The following is a 23,568-nucleotide window of genomic DNA, read 5'->3' on the forward strand; positions in this document are numbered from 1 at the left end:
AATGTAAAGAATTTAAATAGAAGAATAGAAATACAAACTAATTTGTAAGAGGCTGGAGAAGATGGATGGGAAGAGAGAAACCTTAAAGAAAGGTCTTGAAGGCACCGCATGGGGAGAACACTCAGAGTATTAACAAACAGCAAGATGGCTATTTTGTGAAAGCTGAGGAACAAATGGTGTAAAAGTCAATTATTCATTAAACAGATATTTATTACACATATACTCTGTACCAGTATGGGAAAATAAACCTAGAAGGGAAGTTTGAGACACACACACAAAAAATGAAGTGCCTTGAATGCCAGCATAAAAATACGGACATAAATAACCATGTTTTGGGTTGTCATTGAAGATAAGTAAGCAAAGCTGAACGTAACCATGTTGCACTTTAGAAATATTACCCTTGCATCAGTGGATGAGATGCCTATAGCCAAGGGGAAGAACAATGGAGGTATATGAGTTTAGTTGGTAACCAGTTGTATGTGGTAAGTAGTGTGACAGTCTGTATTCAGACAGCAGCTCCTGTAAAATGGAGGGTCCATTCTCAAAAGGAAGTCTATAACTTGACCCTGCTAAACCCAAGGAATCAGGGAGAAGTTACAGAAGAAAATCATACCCCATGAGAAGGATCAAAGCAGGTGACACTCCCTCATTAATAAACTTTAATAGAAAAAGGAGGCAGGGATTTTTATTTTGTTGTATTTTATTTTATAGAAAGGTCATTGTATAATTGTTTATAACTGATCTCACATTTTCAATATGAAAATATTTAATAAGTAGTAACTTTCTGACTTCTAACACATGCAAAAAGCCCTCTGATTCTAAAATGACTAATTTATCAAACTGTGAGTTAACATTCCTTAGCCAATGATAGAATCATGGAAGACCCTTAATAATCACAAAAAAGCAAAAAAAAAAAAAAAAAAAGGTACACAACAAAAATGTACTAAAACTGAAGGATTTTTATTACTTGCATAAAACCTAGAATTTAAAAAATTACATATATTCAATATCCTGCATTATAAAAAGGTGTCTAAATATAATTCGCAGTGTTAAAATTATTTCTACTCTCTGGAAACCAAAAGCACTCTTGTTAAAGTGTAAAATGAGATTTCTCCTACTTGCAGCTCCTTGTTCTCACAGCTGAACTGTCACAGCATGAAAACATTCCCCTACTGGTGAACCTTTAGATACCTATTTCTCTGGTGAAAGAGTGAAAAAGGAACTGAAAGAGTTATTGGCAATTCATACAGTATCCCATAACCCATTAGAGTACAACTACAAGCAAAGAAAATATTTTAATTCTGAAGGGAGACAGGGCAACGATCTTTTAAATGATTGTTAACTTCGCTGAGTAGCTTGAAAATGTCAGAAGACTGAAGTCTATCAGGTTCATAAGAGACTCAAGATTATACAGGAATCTAATTATAAGAAGTCTATTTCTGTGTCCTGTTTGCTAAGGCAAAGGTTAACGAGAACGGCACTGAAGAAAAGATCACCTTGTTATTATAAAATATTTCTCATGCAGTTATCAAAACATAATGAAAAATATTTCAATCTCGTTCCTCATTAACTTAAAAAAAATCTTTATTGCAATATAATTTACATACCATAAAATTCACTCATTTAAGTGTACAATTTAAAGATGTTTAGAAAATTTATAATTATGCAACCATTACCACAATCTAATTTTAGAACATTTCATTTCCATCACCCCAAATCCATTAACTTCCTGATCAAAGATATTTCCATAAATTCATGGAAGCCACTGGTATCTAAAGCTACTGTATATTCAAAGCATAAATTCCTGCGATGGAGAAGGAAAAGTGTAAACTAACCCCACTTTTAATGACCTTTGTAAGGAATCCTCTACTCTGGCACTAGGAAGAAAATGTTCAGGTGCTTTCTCTGGAAGTTAAACCATTCTACGAGCTAAGTCATGGCACACTGTCTTGGAAAGAAATTAATTATATTTTTGTTGGTAACACATTTCAGGCTGTTTACACAGCTGACATTTCTCAGCTGTACTCAATTCATACCCTAAGCTGTGAAGACTATCTTGTTCTGTAGCAGATGCCTCCACTTGAGTGATTTCAGTAAGTATAAAAACACTACCGCCTGCAACAATGTAGAATACAAGCACCAACTTTATGAGTTTTATATAATCCTAAATGAAAGAAAGGTTTTATGACATTTATTGACTAGGATCTCCTTAGAAGACTACAGTTATAAGCCATTTTTGCCAGAGCTCAAACGCTGAACTAGTGCATGGTGTGGCACCAGTTTACAGCAGCCTAGCCCTAAACATCTTTGTTGTATCAAATCAGGCAGCTCAAGGCAACATCCTGCAAATGTGGCAACATTTGCTCTGGGAAGGTGTGGACAGGCACCACTTCACAGGTTCTGGGACAAGGTGCAAATATGAATAATGAGGCAAAAAGAATCAAGCCTCTTAATGGGGATTCCCTCGTGTTTGCTGTTTCTTAGATATGGCACCACGTAGCAGTACAGTCTTCGTATTGTGAGTTCTCCCTGCGTTCCCTATTTTACTATAGTAAGGAGATTGCATTACAACTCTTTGGAAAAAATTAATTAAATGCCATAAAAATCATTAAAACATGAACTTCATAAAAGACTACATCAACTGATTTCAATGATTTGGCATCGTGAAAGGCTCTATGCTATACTGAAAAAAAAATCTCACTAAATTTGCCTTATCACTCTTGGAGTTTGTACTTGACAAGCCTGTTTCAGTCTGGTTTCTTAGAAATATGGGGTCTGAGAACAACTGGCTTTTCCAGCCCTGTGAGGCCCAACATTTTGGACTCTATTACCTATGTCCTTATTCTTAAACCAGACAATGATTTTTGCTTTAATTTTTTTATTATGGAAATTTAAAACATATATAAAAGTTGAGAGAACAATATAATAAACTCAATACACCCATCACCCAGATCCACCAATGATCAACTGATAGCCCATCTGGATTTATCTATATTCCCACTATCCCACAGGTTATTTTGAAGCAAATCCTAGATTCCATTTAATTAAACCAGCCAATTCTTGCCTGTGCTCCTTTTTAGAGTTATCTTAATGTTAATTATAACCTTGTTGTTGTTAGGTGCTGTCGGGTGGGTTCTGATATATAGCAATCCTATGTACAACAGGAGGAAACACTGCCCAGTCCCACGCCATCCTCACAAGGGTTACGTTTGAGCTCATTGCTGTAGTCACCGTGTCAATCCATCTTGTTGAGAGTCTTCCTCTTTTTCCCTGACCCTCTAGTTTACCAAGCACGATGCCCTTCTCCAGGGACTGGTTCCTACCGATAACATGTCCAAGGATGTAAGATGAGTCGTGACATCCTTGCTTCTAAGGAGCATTCTGGCTGTACTTCTTCTAAGGCAGACTTGTTTGTTCTTCTGGTTGTCCATAGGATATTCAATATTCTTCACCAACACCATAATTCAAAAGCATCAATTCTTCTTTGGTCTTCCTTATTCATAGTCCAGCTTTCACATGTGTATAAGGCAGATGAACATATCATGGCTTAAGTAAGGCATACCTTAGTCCTCAAAGCGATGTCTTTGCTTTTTAACACTTTAAGGAAATCTTTTGCAGCAGATTTGCTCAATGCAATGTGTCGTTTGATTTCTTCACTGCTGCTTCCATGGGTGTTCATTATGGATCCAAGTAAAACGAAATCCTTTACAACGTCAATCTTTTCTCCGTTTATCATGAAGTTGCTTACTGGTCCAGTTGTGAGGATATCTGTTTTATGTGGACGTGTAATATACACTGAAGCCTGTAGTCTTTGATCTTCATCAGTAAGTACTTCAAGTTCCAAGTACTGTATCTGTATTAGTGTGAATCCTCATAATAATGCTGTAAATTAATGAGGTAATTGGGGCTCAGAGAATTTAAGTGACATGGTCAGATCTTAATTATTTTCTTCTATTTAATATTATTATTTCTTGTAGCAGATTCTTAGACAATGCTGGGAACTTCTAGTTTCTTCATGTCTCCTAAGGTAGAGTATCATTTATAAATGCTACCCTTATTTTTATAAAAATAAATGTAGCACATTTTCTATCAAATTCCTCACTCTAACAGGAAAAAAAACAAAAACATCCAACCACATCCCTACTCCTTAAAGCCAAAACGAAACCCACTGCTGTAAAGTCAATTCCGACTCATAGTGATACTATAGGACAGAGTAGAACTGCACCAGAGTTTCCAAGGCTGTAAACCTTTAGAAGCCAACTGCTGTATCTTTTTCCCGTAGGGCGGCTAATGGGTTCAAACTGCCGACCTTTCAGTTAGCAGCTGAGCACTTAACCACTGCACCACCAAGGCTCCTTCCCTATTCCTTAGTCATAGACAATTGGTCAATAATTCTAAAAATATAATGGCACAATGGTTAAGTGCTCAGTTGCTAACCAAAAGGTTGGCAGTTTGAACTTACCCAGCGTCTCTACAGGAAAAAGATCTGGTGATCTGCTCCCATGAAGATTACAGTCTAGAAAAACCTATGGGGCAGTTCTACTCTGTCACATGGGGTCTCTACGAGTCCAAATAGATCCAATAGCACCTAACAACAACTATAATAATATAGATGCTAAAATCAGTTGTTTAGAAATAAATGTAAATGCCTACACACAAATGAGCTTTTTCTGGAAGAGTTCATTTAAAACATTTTGCCATTTTCTGATTATTTTTAAAGTTTCATAATCCAAAAAGTATTTTTCCAAAGGCATAGTCTTTAGATTGTGGAGTAAGCAGGCTACTACATGATTGAATTATTTAATTTTTTTTTCTTTCTTCCACAAAGAATTCCTTTATATTAAAATGTACGGTGGTGGTGCTAGGAGGGGAGAAGTAGTTATTATCTAGACAGAAACAGAATATATACTAGAAAATACAAAAGGCTAATTCAATTCTTAGCCATAATCATTATCTGAGTATTTGTTGTTACAAGATACTTGCAAAGCCCCAATTTTTGTTCCTATTTATTTAAAAAATTAGATTTAGCCTCAGGATTCTTGAAACATTCTCATTTTCTATTTAAAAAAAAAAGGGGGGGGTCTATCTGGTCAAAACAACCAGGATTATGGATAAAAGTGGCCAAAACTTAATTTTAGTAGGTCACTTTAGATGATAAAATTTACTCTCTTGGAAAAGAGAAATGATTAGAAACAGGGCAGAGATAGAAAAGACTTCAAAATTTACAGTGGGAAAATCATTATAAATCAATATAATAAAAGGTAAAAATGACAGCCTAACTCTTTTTTTCCCCGTTTTTTATGGTAGTTAAAATTGTAGGTATATTTAAGAATAAAGTATTATTAATATTATCTGTAAAACTTATCTTTTTTAAAGCGTCATTCTACTATGGGAAAAGTAAGTTTAAAATAAAATAATTAGGTTCACTCTAACGTATTTAAAATACAGAGACAAAATTTTTTTGTTTTGAAAATTTCATTAGTAATGCCTGAAAAATATTCTTCTCAATAAGGAAGAATTTAGGGAGGTCAAATCAAGCAGCATCAAGTTCCTGCCACTGATACAGTAACATTACTGACAGAATGCTGATATGTTTGGCATTAGGATATCTGTTTTGCAAGTCAATCAAATTATTCGTCTTATTTTTACATCATTTGATTTATAAAATTCTTCCAATGGTACATTCAAAGCATTTGATTCTGCTTATTATCACAGCCTAAGTAGCAAGAGAGGAGGATATAAAACTGAGAACTTAACTGTCACTTACTGAGTCATCTGTGGCAGAAGTTGGCCAGCCCTCCCATAATTGATGGCGAACAGGGATACTTGTAAGGTCATACACATTCCTCTTTACCTGTATAAGAAAGAGACAGCACAATTAAAATAAGAGTTCCACACGATTTATGTGACAATTTACGCGACACACACTGGTTTTTCCTGTTTTCTTCTAGAGTCAAAATAAGAATTTGAATCTAGGAAAACGCAAGTCAGAAAAAAAAAAAAAAAGTAAACCAAATTTAAAAGCAGATGCTCAAGAAGGATGAGATAATAGTTCAAGAAACATTCCTCATTCTTTCCCACCCCCCATTTTTTAAAACCCGTGGGTAGCCTCAAGTTTCTTTTCAGTCAAGAATCTTCAGGCACAACACTTCACCTAGGACAGACTACGATGGTAAATTTTTATAATTTATTTAATTTTTAAATGGCTTAAAATGTGCAATGATTCAAAGATAAACATATAGTTCTAGTTCCTGTGTGGGACAGAAACGGGTGGTGGCTGCAGGTGTGTGAAGAGGAAAAACCTAAGTTTTCTTTATATTTTGACTTAAGTTTCAAATATAGAAAAACTTACTAATGAAACAGCACAGGCCGTTTCTTTGAAATGAGCCTAAATTAAAAACTGTCACAATGGAATATTTACTAAAATCAGAGGCATTCGTTAACATCTATTAACACTGTTTAGGCTGCTCCTGAGGGGGGGAAAAATACAGTAATGATACTTTTAATTTTAAATGCTTTTAAAGATGAAAAATTATTTTTCCCAGCATGCATCATTGTACCTTTACTTTAAAAGGAGAAAAGGAAGTGATTTTTTTAGAGTAAGGTTGTAGAAGTTGAACTCTATATAATCCAGTACTTAAGAAGTAACTTGCCTTGCTTCAGCTTCTTTTCTAAATAGGTTGTATAAATTCTGTTTCATTCTTTATTTACAAATATAATAAATTAAATCACACTAATAGGGAGATCATCCATCTTACCTCTTCAAGTTAGTTCTGGCATTATTACCCTACTGTAACCAATGAAGCTGGCATTGAAATGTTGCACATAGTATATCCTATAATAGGATTTCATTATGAAAAACAAACAGCATCCATTTATGTTTTAAAAATGCAGACTAAAGTATCATGTCCAATTACAGCATCTTGTATCACATTACTCTTTATTATACATAAACACATCTGTTACCCTCCCAGTGAAAGAGAGATATATGTTCACTAGAGAAGGGAAAAAAAGAAAACATGGAACTCAATCTAATCTTATCTCTAATGTACACCTGTGGAAAAAGATTTGGTAAAGGAGAACTGAGGAGCTTGGGGCATGGCTTGATCCTCATCCAATTAAAACAAACAGCTTTTCTTCAGAGGTTCTTAGCAATGACCAGTCTACCACATAGTCAGTCACATCAACTTTGGATAATCCTCATTAGTCATCATCAACCCAACAAGTTAACCAAACACAACTGGGTTTACCTCTTACCACGTCCACTAGTTGAGAGTACTTCGTCATGCTTAAACATTAGTGCTGCTAAGGAGAAGGGTGTTCTACAAACCCCAAACTTTAGATTAATAAAAGGAGAGGCAAAGAACAGAAGAGGCAAATATGAGGAGGCTTTAGGCTTTAAGGCAAAAAAAACTCCTTTCTTAGGGTTATTTTTTAATTATGTTATCTAGATACACCAAGCTTCATCAGCTATTTTTTTGAAAAAGCAGGACAAATATTTACATCGTTGGAAAAGTGACAAGGCTACCCCAGCACTAGAGAGTATACACAAATACTCTTGAGTATATAAACAAATAACTTTGGAGTGGAATTCTTTAAATTCCACCTTAATTCCAAAATACAACAACATGGTATTATGAAATAAACAGTATTTTTCTTCTTTCATTAACTCATCTGTAACTACACTGAATTGAATAACATTCCTCTGCTATTCTAAGCCTGAAAAGCATGTTCTGGCTATGGTGTTATGTTGGTATAAAGCACAACGCCAGACTGATGTGCTGAACAAAAGTGATCAAAGTTAGAGTAATGTTAGCCATTGCACAAGTATTTGGCTTCATTGTTCTCCCTAGAATGACATCTGTTAAGCAACTTGTCATAGAATAAACTGGTTGATGCAGACAGAACTTGGCTGAGAGGGTACCATGTAAAGCATATTAGGCTAATGTTTGATTGTTCCAATGCAAAGACTAAATTCAGTTAGTATTCTGAGATTAAACCAAAAGAATCTTGCATTAAACCACAATTGCTAAACAACAATTCAAGCAAAAACCAATTGGTTTTTCAAAATTAATTCCATGCTTATCAGGCAGCTTTTACCATTATATGAAAGAAACACAAGTGATAAGATAGCAAAAGTTCAAAATGAATGGTGGTATTTTCTAATGGAGACATAACAACTCCATTACCTTTACTCGTGGGTATGTTTAATTAAAATTTTAAGTCTCAATCCTATAGGGAAGGAGAAAAAATTCAAAATGCATGCAAAGTAAAAATTTAGTACACTTGGACACCTGAATGAAAAAATACAGCTATTTATAAAATGATGTAGATGAATTTATAGTCTTTATGAATCAGATGAAGGACAGTTTCTTTTCTCAGAGAGGGAAGAAGGAGGAAGGAGTAAAGAAAGAAGACGAGAAGAGAAAGAGAGAGAGATTGAGACTGATTTATTTTTGATCGATTTGAGAGCACTTGATCTCAGAGGCAGAGAACACACAGGCTGGGTTACTATGGTTGGCATGCCCAGCTGCCATTATTGTGCTGCTTCTGATGGAGTTTCATCTTTAGAGACTGGTGTTAAATTCCAGTTAAGGACAAGTGGTACTTCACAGGGTAACATTTCCTAAGGGCCTTTTTGTCTTACACATTTTCTTTGATCAGCATTGGCTCAAGATCATGCTGAACCTTCATAATCTTTTCAATCCTTGTTTTGCATTAAGCTCTAAATCTATGAGATTTCAGGCTGCTAAACTATGCAAATGTTTCAATTAGTTTTGAAGGAATTTAATAAATGCTTTGATTAGCTGCTGAACATTAAAATATGTAACAAACTATACTGTATTTGAATTAAGAGTTCTAGATTGACAAGATTCTCCAGCATTTGTTTTCTAGATTTTCTAAAAGATAATTAAAAAATCTTCCCCATTGCTTTGTGATAAGAAAAAATTACAAATCAGATTAATTTGAAATAGTATAAAATTAAGATGGTACTTTTCCTTATTATTTGCTTTTCATTATTAATAAACACCTATTTACATACTATATGTAATGTAAAAAGCTAAGCAATGATTTCCACTACAAACTTCATATTTCCTCAATGTCTATGAAAATTTCAATGCTAAACACAGCATTGGGGAATAGTATTTCATTATGAGCTGCTCCATATAAAAGTATATACACAAGATACTCACGTCCCACAAATGTTTCTTTTGACTCACTTTTTCAGGTATTATTTTAAATTAAATTTTATGGGAATTTTTTAGATAAATCATTATTAGAAAAAGTTACTTTGCTATAGGTTAAATTTTGAAGCTCAGATTAGCCTCAAATGGATTGTTTTTAGCGATTCAAATTGAAAAGTATAAAACAAACAACATTGCCAGCTATATAAAACCACTCCTTGCAATCAAATTATTGAAAATTTGAAGGAATTTTAAACATCATTCAGGTATTAACCAAGCGGAAGTAGATTCTGATAAAGGAAAAAAATAAAGTCACAAAGTTTGAGGTGTTGTGGCATAGTGAGAGGTGGAGAACCACATTTATAGTTCTAATTCTACCCAGCTCTACCACTGTGGGCAAGTTGGTGGAGCCTGAGTCTTAGTTTATTCAATCTTAGAAGAGAATTGTAGAACAAGATCACTTCCGAATTTCAAAGTTCTGAAATCCTATGATTTATGAAAATACTGGAGTTAATCCTAGGTAAAGGAAAGGAAGGGATAATTGTATATAAAACAACAAAGTAAAGAGGTAAAGTCTAAAACCATAAAGGTTAGAAACTAGAATAAAAATAGTGAAGAGCTAATAACTACAATGACATCAAAAAGGGGAAGTATCAATAATTTCAAGTGAGAAATAATGATATAATAAGCATTTTAGGTAAAAATTTTTCTTGAAGAAAAGTCTTAGTTTTTATTTTCATTATATTTATTTTTTTAAAAACTAATAATTTTTTCCTCACAAGACCTCATATTTTTTTTAAAAAGCCTGTCGCACTGGTTTCCCAAATAACTATTCCATCAGAGAAATGATATCGGTGAGGCTAAGGTTTTGTCAGAATGCCACTAAGTATTATAATTTATAAGTTCTATTAGTTTATTTCAATATTTAAAAATTTTTGAAATCTGGTCTATGATTCTTCACATATCAAAATTTTAAAACAGCAAAAAATGAAAAATATTTCATTGCCGTGGGTCTAGAGCAGTTATCCCTCTGTTAGTTAGCACACTAGTTTCCAGATTTTTTGAATATACCATGGCAAATTACAGCTCTTACAAAAAGCACTAAAACTACAGACATCTGCCATCTCATTCTCTTATCAATCTTAGAACAAAAAGGCCTCTGGTCGTAGAACCATTGTTTATCCAAAATTTAAATATACCAAACTTTGAACTCCAAGTACTTCATGCTATCAAATGATGCTCTGGTTAAGAGCTTGCTAAATAACACTGCATTGAACAAAGGAGTGTTTGTGTGCATGTTTAAATCAAAATAAGGCATATAGTCTACGTTTAGCTCCAGTTTCCTAGCAATCATTGGTTCTCTGAAAGGCTTAGAGTTAAGAAACCAATCGCTTCTGATTCAGACTGGGTTTTAAACACGGACTTCATATCTAAGGCCTTTTCTTCTTTTTTAACATACTGTACAGGCATTGCAGTTGCACACAGATTTGTTTTACTAAGATGCAAGTTAAAACCCCCCTAAAAATCCTCCCTGAACAAAAAAGCTTGGAACCGGATGGTGCAGGGGGAATGAGAAGGTGGCATCAGTAATCAAATGTTAATTAGCAAGCTTTTTTTTCCTTCCCCCAGGGTTGGCCTGTGTTGGAGAATTCAAATCAGAAATCAATGCTCCAAGTGTTTAACTATTACTTCTTCTCATTAACCACTTAAAAGACCGAGTAATTCTCTCCTCATAAAAACAGTAACTCAAGACAATTCTTTTTCTCAGATACCGTCTTTTCCAAAAAAGAATGAAGACGTCGTTTCAAGAAAACTATAAAACTGAAGTTGCATTCAATCAAGCTTTGAACTGACTATATATTCTCTTTAAAATATCTTTTGGTTCTAACTGAATTCTTCATTCTAACAACTGTAACTTACATAGTTTTGCTTTGAACCATAACTGAAAACCTTATTATACCTCTTATTTGCTTCTAAAGAAATTTGACAATTGGCATCTTAACAGATTACTGGATGATAACAAAGCTAATCAAATGTGCAAACTAGTTCGAATGCATATAGTTGGAAATTAGATTTTAGCTATCCTTAAAAATTACCAAGAATAAGGTTTTAACACTTTCATTAGAAACATGGTTATAATTTCCTATCCTAAAAGTTTGATGTGGATGAAAATGGTATGAAAATTGCAAAGTTAGATCATATTTAAAGTAACTGAACTTTAAATATGCCCTGGTGGCAAGTATTTTAAAGCACTTGGCTGCTAACTGAAAGGTCTGTGGTTGGAATCCAACAGTTGCTCCTAGGAGAAAGATCTCGTAGTCTGTTTTCATAAAGATTTATAGCCTTGGAAACCCTACGGGCAGTTCTACTCTGTCCTACAGGGTTGCTATGAGTCAAGATTGACCCGAAAGCAATGGGTTTGTTTGGTTTGGCCTGGTTTGGTTTTGGAACTAATGATCCTACATTTATTAAAATGAATTCATATCTTTATTATGATATGGTTATTTTAGAGGTTTAGCCTGGATTTTAAGATAATAGAGAATTCGTAAGGTGTAAAGAAAATATTTAGAGATGAGCCAAGTGGAGTATATTTCACAATTTGAACAGTAACTAAATTTTAAGAGCATTCTGAAAAAAAGAGGTTTAGGGAAACTGTGAAGTTTGAGAAATTGAAATTACAAATGAATAAAATGGGACAACTATTTTTCTAAAACAGTGATTTTCAAAGTGTGGTGCCAGGACCAGCAGCATCAGAATCACCTGGAAACTATTAGAAATGCAAATTCCTGGGCCCCACCCTAGACCTACTATGTTGGAAACTCAGGACCTAGCAATCTGTGTATTGGCAAGACCTCTAGGTAATTCTGTAACAATCTAAAGTTTAAGAAGCACTGTTTTAGGATGTGTGAGTTACAGACTCTCCCAGTTAGCCATGCCTCTCCAGTTTACTGATTCCATAGTTCTCTGAATTCTCTAAGGTGGTCAGTCCCTTCTGGGAATGAATATGACTAATAATTATTTGTTACAGAAATTCTAGAAATGCTACAATTTTGTTTGGATGGTAAAATGATTCCTACTTTAATTCTTAGTTTAAGTCAAAAAAAAAAAACCCACTGCCATCTAAGTCAAGTTTCTGCTAATTGAAAATTTTCATTAATCTTTAGTTTTTCGGCCTAAGGCTTATGTGTGGTTCCTTGGTTATGATATATATTTCGACATTCCAGTGAAACTGCAAATCCACAATAAATGATCTTTTGGAAGACACCCGTACACATCAGCTAAGTTGAAGAAATGTCACCAGAGTGACAGCAGGAACTGTGTCACTCATATGTTTGAACCACACGAAAAACTAAACGGTTTTTGCTGTTGTTGGGTTTTTTTTTTTTTTTTTTTGCCCTTACTATTTTTATATAGGCTAGCTATTGGAAACCCTGGTGGCGTAGTGGCTAAAGAGCTACAGCTGCTAATCAAAATGTCGACAGTTCAAAACCACCAGGCGCTCCTTGGAAACCGTATGGGGCAGTTCTACTCTGTTGTATAGGGTCACTATGAGTCAGAATTCACTTGACAGCAATGGGTTTGGTTTTGGCTTTTTTATAGGCTAGATGAAACAAGACTCAAAGGAAGAACAGTGAGACATGAACCTCATATCAGTCACTCAAGACCCTGAGGGCAATATTTGCTCTCTGCACTTTATGGAAATAGTGAGGGGGCAAGGTTTTTCCAATTATTTAATGACCTAATAAATACTATGGAAGCAAATGTTTTTTGTTGCCTGCTGCGAATAAAACAGCAGTCACTCAATAAATGCTCTTTAAATTTCACCAATCATTTAAAAATCAAGTAAATTAATCAAGTCATAATTCCAGGAAGAGAAATGTCAGTTAAGTCAAAAGTCAACCCTAGAAAAAAACTAGAACAATTATATGAGCATTTTTGGGAGCTTTACTTTAACCTAAACCCATTTTATAAAGTTCAATTTTATGTATTACTTCAAAGATTGGTCACATAAGCTAAGATATACTTGTACACCAGAAATATTTTAAGTCTGAATTTTGGTGAACAATTATATTGTCAGAAGCGGTGTGCACAGTAAGTCAGCCCCTGGGTTACATATGTTGGACTTATGGATAACTTGTACTTGCCCTTTAAAGTTACATGAATTTGCCCTCACTTTGAAACTACTGAGGAAACCCTGGTGGTGTAGTGGTTAAGTGCTATAGGTGCTAGCCAAAGGCTGGCAGTTCAAGTCCACCAGGTGCTCCTTGGAAACTCTATGGGGGCAGTTCTACTCTGACTTACAGGGTTGACTCGGCAGCAATGGGTTTGGTTTTTGGTTTTTGAAACTACTGAACCAGCCCCTACTCGCAACAAATTTTTCATCACAATCACCTTCACTTGCTGCACATGCAGCTTTTCAATCATTGAAAAGGCTTTGAGCCTTCTCTTGCACTAAAAAAAAAAAAAAGAAAAGAAAACCGTTTCCATCGAGTTGATTCTGACAGAGTAGAACTTCCCCACAGGGTTTCCAAGGAGTGGCTGGTGGATTCAAGCTGCAGACCTTTTGGTTAGCAGCCAAGCTCTTAACCACTGCTCCACCAGGGCTCCATTCTTGCACTAAGGTCAGGCTAAATAAGAACCGTACACACCTATCTTGCCTTACCTACAAATTCAACTTAAAGACACACTTAGGAAAACTATCTTGTACATAACCTGGGGACTGCCCGTACTAGTGAATCTTAAGGACATAATCATAGATATAACCAAATATTTAGGTACCAGGATATTCATTATAATAGTTTATCATCACACATGAAAACCTGGCAAGTCTAATATCTAATAATAAAATAAAATAATGAAATACCATGGTGACATTAAAATGATGATGTAGGACAGGGGTCAACAAACTAGAGCCCACAGGTCAAAATGGACCACTGCTTGCTTTTGTAAATAAAGTTGTACTGAAACATAGCCAGCTGTTCCCATTTGTTTACATATTGTCCATGGCTGCTTTTGCACTACCACCATGGCACAGTAGCTACAACAGAGACTACATGGTTTGCAAAGCCTAAATTATTTACTGGCCCTTCCAGAAAAGGTTTGCTGACAACTGAGTATAAAGTTACTTAATAATATTAAAGGCAGTTACATGATGCTATAGAAAAAAAAGACTGCAAAATTATGTACATTTCTATTTGTTTAAAAAGTTGTATATATGTATATGACATGTATGCACAGAAAAAAGGCCAGAAAAGGAGACAACAAATGTTAAAATTTGTTCCCTCAAGTGTCATAGGATTATGGCTTATTTTTGTTTTCTTCACCTATGTTTTCTAAGTTTTTATTATTTCTGTAATAAGAAAAGTGGTTCCAAATTCTTTTTTGTTTTTACTCAAAGTTAAAGAAATGTACTTGGAGTTAGAACCACCTGGGTTTTCATCTCATTTATGCCACCAAGTGACCCTGGTCAAAGGAAAGAGAAAGGCAACTGGATATTTATGGAGCATCTTCTGTAAGCCAGGAACCAGATTTTAAGTTAACATATCATCCTCACAATAATCTTTTACATACAACATTATTATCTTCATTTTACAAATGAGGAAACTAAGGCTCAGAGACAATAAGTAATTTGCCTGGTCTGGATTCTTTCATGACTATGACATATCCTCCCTCAGCCTGAACTTCCTCCTCTGTAAAGGATTTATAATAAATTGTCTTTAAAATTCCTTTCCACCAGATACTTTTATAATTAAATGTGTAAGAATTTTCAGTGAGACCATTTTCACTTACTCTGAACAGCGGTCATTAAGTGGTAACAAGAAAGAGAGTGACCAACTATGGGCGAAGCTGTGATAAGGAGCCAATGAGTCTTTTCACAGCTGTTCTGCTGCAACAGGCAATGAAGAACAGTTACAGGCTGTCAACTTTTTACTTTTAAGTGCTGTAGAGGAAGGACAACTGCCAGAGCAAATAGCAACTTGTTATAGTTTCAACAACTGAAAGCTGCCTTCCCAGTATGAGTGCAATTCCTGGTGTCACATACAGCTGGGAAGAAATGGCAAGAAATTTTTTTCCAAGAAAAAAACATAAAGGAGAAGAGCGTATTAAAACAGTAAATAAACTTTATCATGTGAACGTTAGCAAAGGCTCTTCCTTTTATAACTATTTCGAATTTCCCTCATCCCAGGTTAATTTCAGAGACTTGGCTGCAAAAAAGGAAGAAAAAGATATTTACACTATGAGCTTGCTTCTTTAACTTTGTCAATATACAGTAAATCAATTATAACATTCTTATTCTAGTTTTTCCTTGCTCAACACTTGGGTGCCCTTGGCAACTCCTCTCTATGCTTTTGATTTAGACAAATGAAACTTTGATCAGAAACAATTAGCGTGTTTTATTTGTAAGTCCTATAAGTTCTAAAATAAAATTGCATTTATAGGAACAAGTTGTGGAACAATGCCATTAATTTACTGTGCCAAGTGGTTCTTTATAGAATTGCATTTTCTTCTTCATTTTGATTCACACTCGCACACAGACAAATTAAACCATTTGCTTAAAAGTTATTCCATTTGTTAATGCCTAAGTCAGGACAATAATACAGCTACATACATTTAAAAATTTTTTAATCCATTTCTTTTTTCTTCTTAAAGATTTTTGTCCTTAAAGACCATGACTTCTGTAGCAAATTTCAAAATTAAAAAGATGCCTACAGTCTTAGCGTTCGGACATGTTTATGTTTGCTTTGCTGCTTTCTGTTGCCTACCCGTGACTTTGCCTTTTTCTGAGGTGCTGAAAAAAGTGGTGGGAACCCTTAGCAATGGAACTTCAGACTATAATCAGGTCTCTCATAATTTTTTCTTGTTAACAAAAAAATGCAAAACACAAAGACAACAAAGGGACTTAGTGTTGGGGTCTGCCGTGAATACTGAAGCGGTCTGGGGGTGTGGCTCGTCAAGTGAAAATAAACCATTCAAGTCACCCACATCAAGGAGAAAGTTTGGGAACAAGTAGGCCAGTGTTTGCATTTCGGGCCGGGAGTCAGGAGAGTTACACTTCCCCTCATTCTGCTTAACTAAGGCACCAGAGGCAACCTATTTAACCTTTCCTTTAGGAAATATTAAGAAAGCTCCTCCAAAGAACAGCTCTGAGAGATATTTAAAAGTGCTGTTTGGTCATGTTTTCTGATTCTAACTTGCTACTTTCTAAGAACAGCTTTCAGCATTACTCTCCCTAAGAGATATGAAGATGTGTGAGTGAAAACACAACGAGCGTATCTCAAGGAAAGTAGCTATCTTAGCCAAGAGCCAAGTTATTGTAGTAACAGGGATAGGCACCAAAATTAGATACCTAGTTAGCTTAAGGTAAATGAAAATCGGTTGCATGCTGATTCCAAATGGCAATTTAACGAAGATCTAACAATGTTAACTGACACTACAAACCAAAGTCGAATACTTCACGCTAAACCCTCACTAATGCTCAGAAGCTCCATACAAGTTGCTTCTAATTAAAGCAGTTAAAATCTGAACCCAAGGATTTCAGTATCAGGGCTGGCTCCAGAACATAGATACAGTTATTTTAGGAGGAAAACACTAGGAATAACTCAGCATTTCCATTTAATATGAAGAAAAAAAAATTAATCATACGATTCATTAAATAAGCAGGCATTCTAAATAAACTGCCTAAGTCTCCTGTTTGTTTTGTTTTATTTTAAATTTCTCCTATTTATTCATTAACAAAGCTATTCCTTAGCTCATCCCTGCCATAACCTACTCTATTCAAAGCCATATGGGAAAGGACATTAAAAAACCGCCACAAACCATGGACTTCTGGTATTAGTGCTACACACTGCATACCCCTATTCATTATTCTACCTCCCTTGTTTAATCTATCATTAAGACTCAGTGACCCTACACTAAATTTAAAGCAGATCCTTCCTTCCTCCCATGCCTAAATTCACATACTTTTCTAGTTGGGGATGCCCTCAAGTATTAGCAACTCTACGGGGTTTCTCTAATCTCAGCTCTGAACTATGTCATGCTATAGAACCAAGAAATTGCTGTTTTACATCTCTAACTATGGAGGCTTCCATAAAAAAGGACCATATAATTTACTTAATAAGATAAGGGGGAGGGGGAGATCACCATTTATTATTTTTTTCATTGTATATAGTAAAAGGCACAGAGACACTGTCATATGTTGTGTTGTCTTAAGAGTTAATAATATCCAAAGGCATTAGTTCAACTGTATTCATCACACAATTTAGAGTTTTAAGTGATGGTGAAGAAGCCAGGTATTGACTATCTTAATAGATGAGAAAACAAAGGAAAATACTGATTTAAGTATATAGTTGGTAAAACAACCATTTTGGGCAAATGAAATTTCAGGAAGTTAGCAAAATTTTATTTCTAGGACATATTAAACTTCATTTCCAAATTACAACCAAAAAACCTAACATATAATATGGCAAAATAAAGGGTAAAGAATTGGGTATATGATGGTTTACCAATGCTGTTTAATAGAACTTCCTGTGATAATAGAAATGTTCTATATCTGTGCTGCCCAATAGGGTAACCACTAGCCTCACGTGCCTGAGCACGTTGAAATGTTTCTACCATCTGAGGAAGAGAATTTTTAATTTCAATAAACTTTAAATTGCCACACGTGACTAGCAGTACTCTATTGGAAAGAATATGAAGATGACTTAAAAAAGTAGAGAATGTACAGCAACATAAAAACATACCATTGCTGAAACTACATCACCTCTTTCATATTTCCTTATAGTCTTTGAAACATAAAAGTAGAAATACTGAGGCTACATTAATTTTTTTGCACTTATATTTTTAATGTATTTTAAAATTGTCCAAGAAGTGCCAATAAAAACTATACAGTTTTATCCTTATTAAAAAAAAAAAAAAAGAGGATACATGTAAATGCTACCATACTTGAGAACAATAGTGGGCAGTAGTATTATCACTGAATATTCAAATTAGCCAAATATCCTTTCGTTAAAAGTGTAAGTTTGACTTACATATTGCTTTTAATTGCTGTTGAGTCGGCCCCAATTCGTGATGACCTTATGTACAACAGAACAAAACACTGCCCCGTCCTGTGCCACTTCATGATCATTGGTATGTTTGAATGCACTGTGACTACTGTATCAATCCATCTCATTGAGAGTTTCCCTCGTTTTCACTGACCCTCTATTTTACTAAACATGATGTCCTTCCTAGGGACTGGTCTTTCCTAATGACATCGAAAGTCTCACCTACTTGTTTCTAAGGAGCATTCTGGTTGTTTCTTCTAAGGACTGATTTATTTGTTCCTTCTGGTGGCCCACAGTATGAATATTGAATAATATTCTTTGCCAACATCATAATTCAAATGCATCAGTTCTTCTGTCCTCTTTTTCCATTGTTCAGCTTTTGTGTGCATATGAAGTAACTAAAAAGACCATAGCTTGGGTCAGATGCACCTTAGTCATCAAAGTGACATCTTTGCTTTTTAAAACTTTGAAGAGGTTTTTTTGCGGCAGAGTAGCCCAATGCAATACATCATTTGATTTCTTGACTGCTGCTTCCATGACACTGATTGTGATCCAAGTAGAAGGAATCGTTGACAACTTCAATTTCTTCATTTATCACGATGTAGAATGCTGTGGTCTTTGAAGTTCATCAGTAAGTGCTTCAAGTCACCATCTTCAGCAAGCAACTGCGTCATGCGTACATCACAGGTTGTTAATAAGTCTTCCTCCATTCCTGATGCAGCGTTCTTCATATAGTCCGGCTTCTTGGATTATTTGTTAAACATACAGATTGAATAAGTGAAGTCAAAGTATACAACCCTGCCATGCACATTTTCCAATTTAAACCATGCAGTATCCCCTTGTTCTCTTCAAATGACTACCTCTTAATCCATGTACAGGTCCTGCATGTTATCTTTACAATGTTATCTATAATTTGTTACGATCTGCTCAGTCAAATGCGTTCACATAATCAATAAAACAAAGGTAAACATTTTTCTGGTATTCTCCACATTTGGCCAAGATCCATCAGACATCAGCAATCATATCCCTCATTCCATGTTCTCTTCTGAATCTGGCTTAAACTTCTGGCAGTTCCCTGTCAATATACAGTTGCAGTGGTTTTTGAATTATCTTCAGCAAAACTTTGCCAGCCTGTGACATTAATGATGTACCGATAATATCTGCATTCCATATGATTGTCTTTCTTTGGAATAGGTACAAATATGACTCTTTTCCAGTTGGTTGTCCAGGTAGCTGTCTTCCAAATTTCTTGACATAGACAAATTAGCCTCTGGAGTGTTGCGTCTGTGTGCTGAAGCATCTCAACTGGTATTTCATCAATTCCAAAAGTCTTCCTTTTTGCCAATGCCTTCAGGACAGCTTCAACTTCTTCCTTCAGTACCAGCAGTTCTTAATCATAGGCTAACTCCTGAAATGCCTAAACGTCGACCAGTTATTTTTGGTACAATGACTCTGTATATATCTTTCCATCTTTTTTTGATGCTTCCTCTGTCATTCAGTGTTTTTGCCTTTAGAATCTTTCAGTAATACGACTTGAGGTTTGAATTTTCTCATCATTTCTTTCAGCTTGAGAAATACTGATTACGCTCTTCTCTTTCAGTTTTCTAACTCCAGGTCTTTGTATATTTCATCATAATATTTTGCACAGATGTCACATTTTTAAACCTAAGGTCTTAATTATTTTTAAATTCATTCATTCATTTATAAAATGGTTACCTGAGAATGATATCAATGATTTAGATTGATATCTTCCTTTTTCATCGTCCAGCTTTTGTGTGCATATGAAGTAACTAAAAAGACCACAGCTTGGGTCAGATACACCTTAGTCATCAAAGTGACATCTTTGCTTTTTAAAACTTTAAAGAGGTTTTTTCTGCAGCAGAGTGTAATAAATGTTAACCGTATATCTGGCAGGATTTTTTCTTTTTTTGAGAATGATGAATCAGAATTAATTCCTTTTCAGGCCAAAGATCCCTAAAGCATTCATGTATTAGGTTAGGAGCACAGATGGCAAGAGACAAGTATAATGGATGCTCACTACCAGTCTCAGATTCAATCCCTTGTTTATTCAATAAGTACTTACAGAGTGTCATTACCTCAGTGATTTCGATATACCAAAGAAAATTTTGGGTGGGCAGAATGCTCTAGGATCAGATCTCTATACTTCCTTAAGGAACTTAAATCTAGTTGGGGAGGAAATATATGAGTAATTATTTACGATACAAATACACTTGCTATAGGGTTTTAAAGAAGAGGTAAATAAAATGACTGAATTAATGACTGGGGGAAAAAATTGTAGATGGGACAAGAGATTTGAGAGCTAAGTATAAACTACTTCTGCCTCCTTACAGAAAGATCATCTATGTATTAATATTAAAAATTGAGACCCACTTAGTGTTCCTTTTTTTTTTTCAATAAAATACATAATGTACTGCTAAAAAAGTGCTAGGAAAATTCCCCACTGGACTTATAAGGAACAGACAAATGTGTTTAAGTGTAACAAGTACATTTATTGAGTGCTAATAATTTATAAGCATTCACTGAGTTGTTCAGCCATCCAAAATAGTTTTGAAATACGTGTTGAAGCCATTATTTTGTAATAGTGCCTAAAACAGACAAAGTCTCTTCCGTCATTGGGCTTACATTCATTCTATAATATGCGTATGGATGGGTGGGTAGAGGGAGATAGAAAATATTTAATACATAAGTGAAGTCATTCCAGAGTTGGGTAAGTGCTATAAAGGGTGATTAGACTCCTGTCGGTCATTCTCTAGTTTAGACAAGTTGAAACCTTAATGAGATGGTGCAAGTCCAAGAAAGGGCACACCAAGCAGGAAAAAAAAACACGAAACGCAAAGGCTCTATCAGGCGATATATCTATATAGATATAGATATCTATATAGATATATATTCGACGGCACTGGGGGCGTGTGTGTGTATATGTATATAAATATATATATATACTGCCTTACTAATACTGTCATTTTCAATGAAGCTTTTATTCTTTCTTTGCAGATGAAGCAACTGAGGGCCAAACTAAGTAAGTAGCAGAAGTAGGATTCATAAGGAAACCTATGGAATTCTGAGGTACCTTCTTTTTTTTTTTACTGTACTAATGGTGTCTCCCTAAAAGCTAAAAACTACAAAAATTTGTTCTTTTTTCAGTAGATCACCCCCTCACCCTCGAAAAAAATGTTACCCACATTGTTTACTTACTTGGCTGACTCTTCCCTCATAGATTTGAGAAGAGCTTTAGTTCAACTAAATAATCATAAATCCCAAATTACTGTTAGGTAAAAACTAATAAAGTTTACTGTACTGATAGCTAACTCAAAAGGATACTTCAGAGATTCTGTTCAAAGATATCTTGTCTTCAAATACATTTCAGTGTTGCTTGTATGTTTTTTGCTCAAGTGAATAGATATTGTCATGCATCCCACAATTAACGCATTAGATCCTATTTTATTTTTGTCATGTTTCACTCCATTACCCCACAGTGAATAAACCTGAAGATGTCTATCCTTGAGAATTATGACAGCCTAGCAAATACATGCAATGAGAGCCAGTTATTTCAGAATACTATTCTTTGACACTCCAACACTACCACTCCTTCTGCTGTCTACTGGCGGAAAAAAAAAAAAGAAGAAGAAGAAATGATGGGCATAGCTGTTCTGGACTGAATTTGTCCTCCAAAAACATGTGTTGAAATCCTAGCCCCTATACCTCGACTCGACGGCACTGGGTACTGGGTTGTTATACCTGTGAATGTGATCCTATTTGGAAATATGGTTTTCTTTGTTGTGTTAATTAGGTCATACCCAAGTAAGGTGGTGTCTTAGGCTGGGTTCTTAGAGAAGTGATATATATACCAGTGAAGTATATATATCAACAGAGAGATTTATCTCAAGGAAATGGCTCAGACAGTTGGAGGGGCTGGCAAGTCCCAAGTCCATGGGTCAGATGTCAGGCTGGTGGCTTCCCCCTGACTCATTCAGCTGCAGGGGCTGACAAACCCAAGATTGGTAGATCAGACAGCAGGCCACTAGCTCACAGGCTGTGGAGGCTAACGAATAACAAGATTGGCAGGCAATACGGCAGGTCACTGGCTCAATTCCCACGAGCTGGAGGTCAGGTGATGATGAAACAGATACAGGATTCAGAGCAAGCAAACAAGCTTTGCCAGAAAGTCCATATACACGTTGGATACAGGCCACACTCCCGAGGAAACTCCTCTTACAACTGATTGCCTGATCACATCAGATCACATCATGGAGGATGATGACTACATCATTACATAACTGCCAAATTACATCACTACATAACTGCCAAATTATATCTCATTACATAGCTGCCAAACTATATCATTACATAACTGTCAAACTAGTGAGAATCACAGCCCAGCCAAGTTGACACACAACCTTAACTATCACAGGTGGGTTCTATAAAGTGATTTTATAAACCACTTCTGAGTTATAAAAAGAGCAGAACAGACACAGAGGCACACACAGAGGGAAGAGGAAGAGAGATGACAAAGAGAGAAGCATCTACAGGCCCAGCAATGCCAAGGTTGCAGACACAGACAAGAAAGGGCCCTCCCCTAGAGCCATGCCCTAAACTTGAACTCTTAACTTCCAGAACTGTGAGAAAATAAATTTTTGTTCTTTAAAGCCACCCACTTCTGGTATTTCTGTTATGGCAACACCAGGAAACTAAGACAATAAAACCCATCCCCGTTGATTCTGATTCATAGCAACCCTATAGGACAGAGTAGAACTGTCCTATAGAGTTTCCAAGGCTGTAATTCTTATAAGGCAGACTGCCACATCTTTCTTCCAGGGACTGTCTGGTGGGTTCAAACCACCAACCTTTGCGTTAGCAGCCCAGTGCTTAACCACTGCGCCACCAAGGCTCCTGACTAAGACAATTGCTGTTGCTAAAGCAGAGCCTAGATCCCTATCACCTTGCATCTCGGTAAACCTTCAGTTCTTGTATATGTTTATGGCTCATCCATTTATTCATTCAACAAATATTTGTTGAGCACTACGTAAGTTCCAGACTCTCTAACAGTCACTAGAGCAGCAGTTTCAACTGCAAATACCTACAGCAGGGAGATAGATAATATAAATAAGTGAAATGTGATAGGCAAATGACATTCAGCCTTAGTTTTGAGGAAGCAATATCAGGAGGTAGGGACTGTGGCAAACTAGAGTGCATGCCCCATCCAAGGAGGCAACTGCTACTCCAGAACAGCTGATTGCTGCTGTGGACAATCTAATGGTCCAGGCGGTTTGCCAGGATTTTCTGAGTATTTCAGAGAAGCCAGGAAACCTGTTTTTAAT

The 23,568-nt window shown here is 35.6% G+C and overlaps 1 protein-coding gene across 2 annotated transcripts in view; it reads right to left on the reverse strand.

Moving 5' to 3' along the window:
- Window positions 1–23,568, reverse strand: part of FAF1 (Fas associated factor 1) — a 602,340-nt gene that overhangs the window by 269,567 nt on the left and 309,205 nt on the right. For both annotated transcript variants that reach the window (XM_049875181.1, XM_049875180.1), the window contains exon 8: window positions 5,768–5,854. In XM_049875181.1, coding sequence (XP_049731138.1) covers window positions 5,768–5,854 — 87 coding nt within the window. The remainder of the gene's footprint in view (window positions 1–5,767; window positions 5,855–23,568) is intronic.

The sequence above is a fragment of the Elephas maximus genome, chromosome 3 (assembly GCF_024166365.1).
Source record: "Elephas maximus indicus isolate mEleMax1 chromosome 3, mEleMax1 primary haplotype, whole genome shotgun sequence".
Lineage (NCBI taxonomy): Eukaryota > Metazoa > Chordata > Mammalia > Proboscidea > Elephantidae > Elephas > Elephas maximus.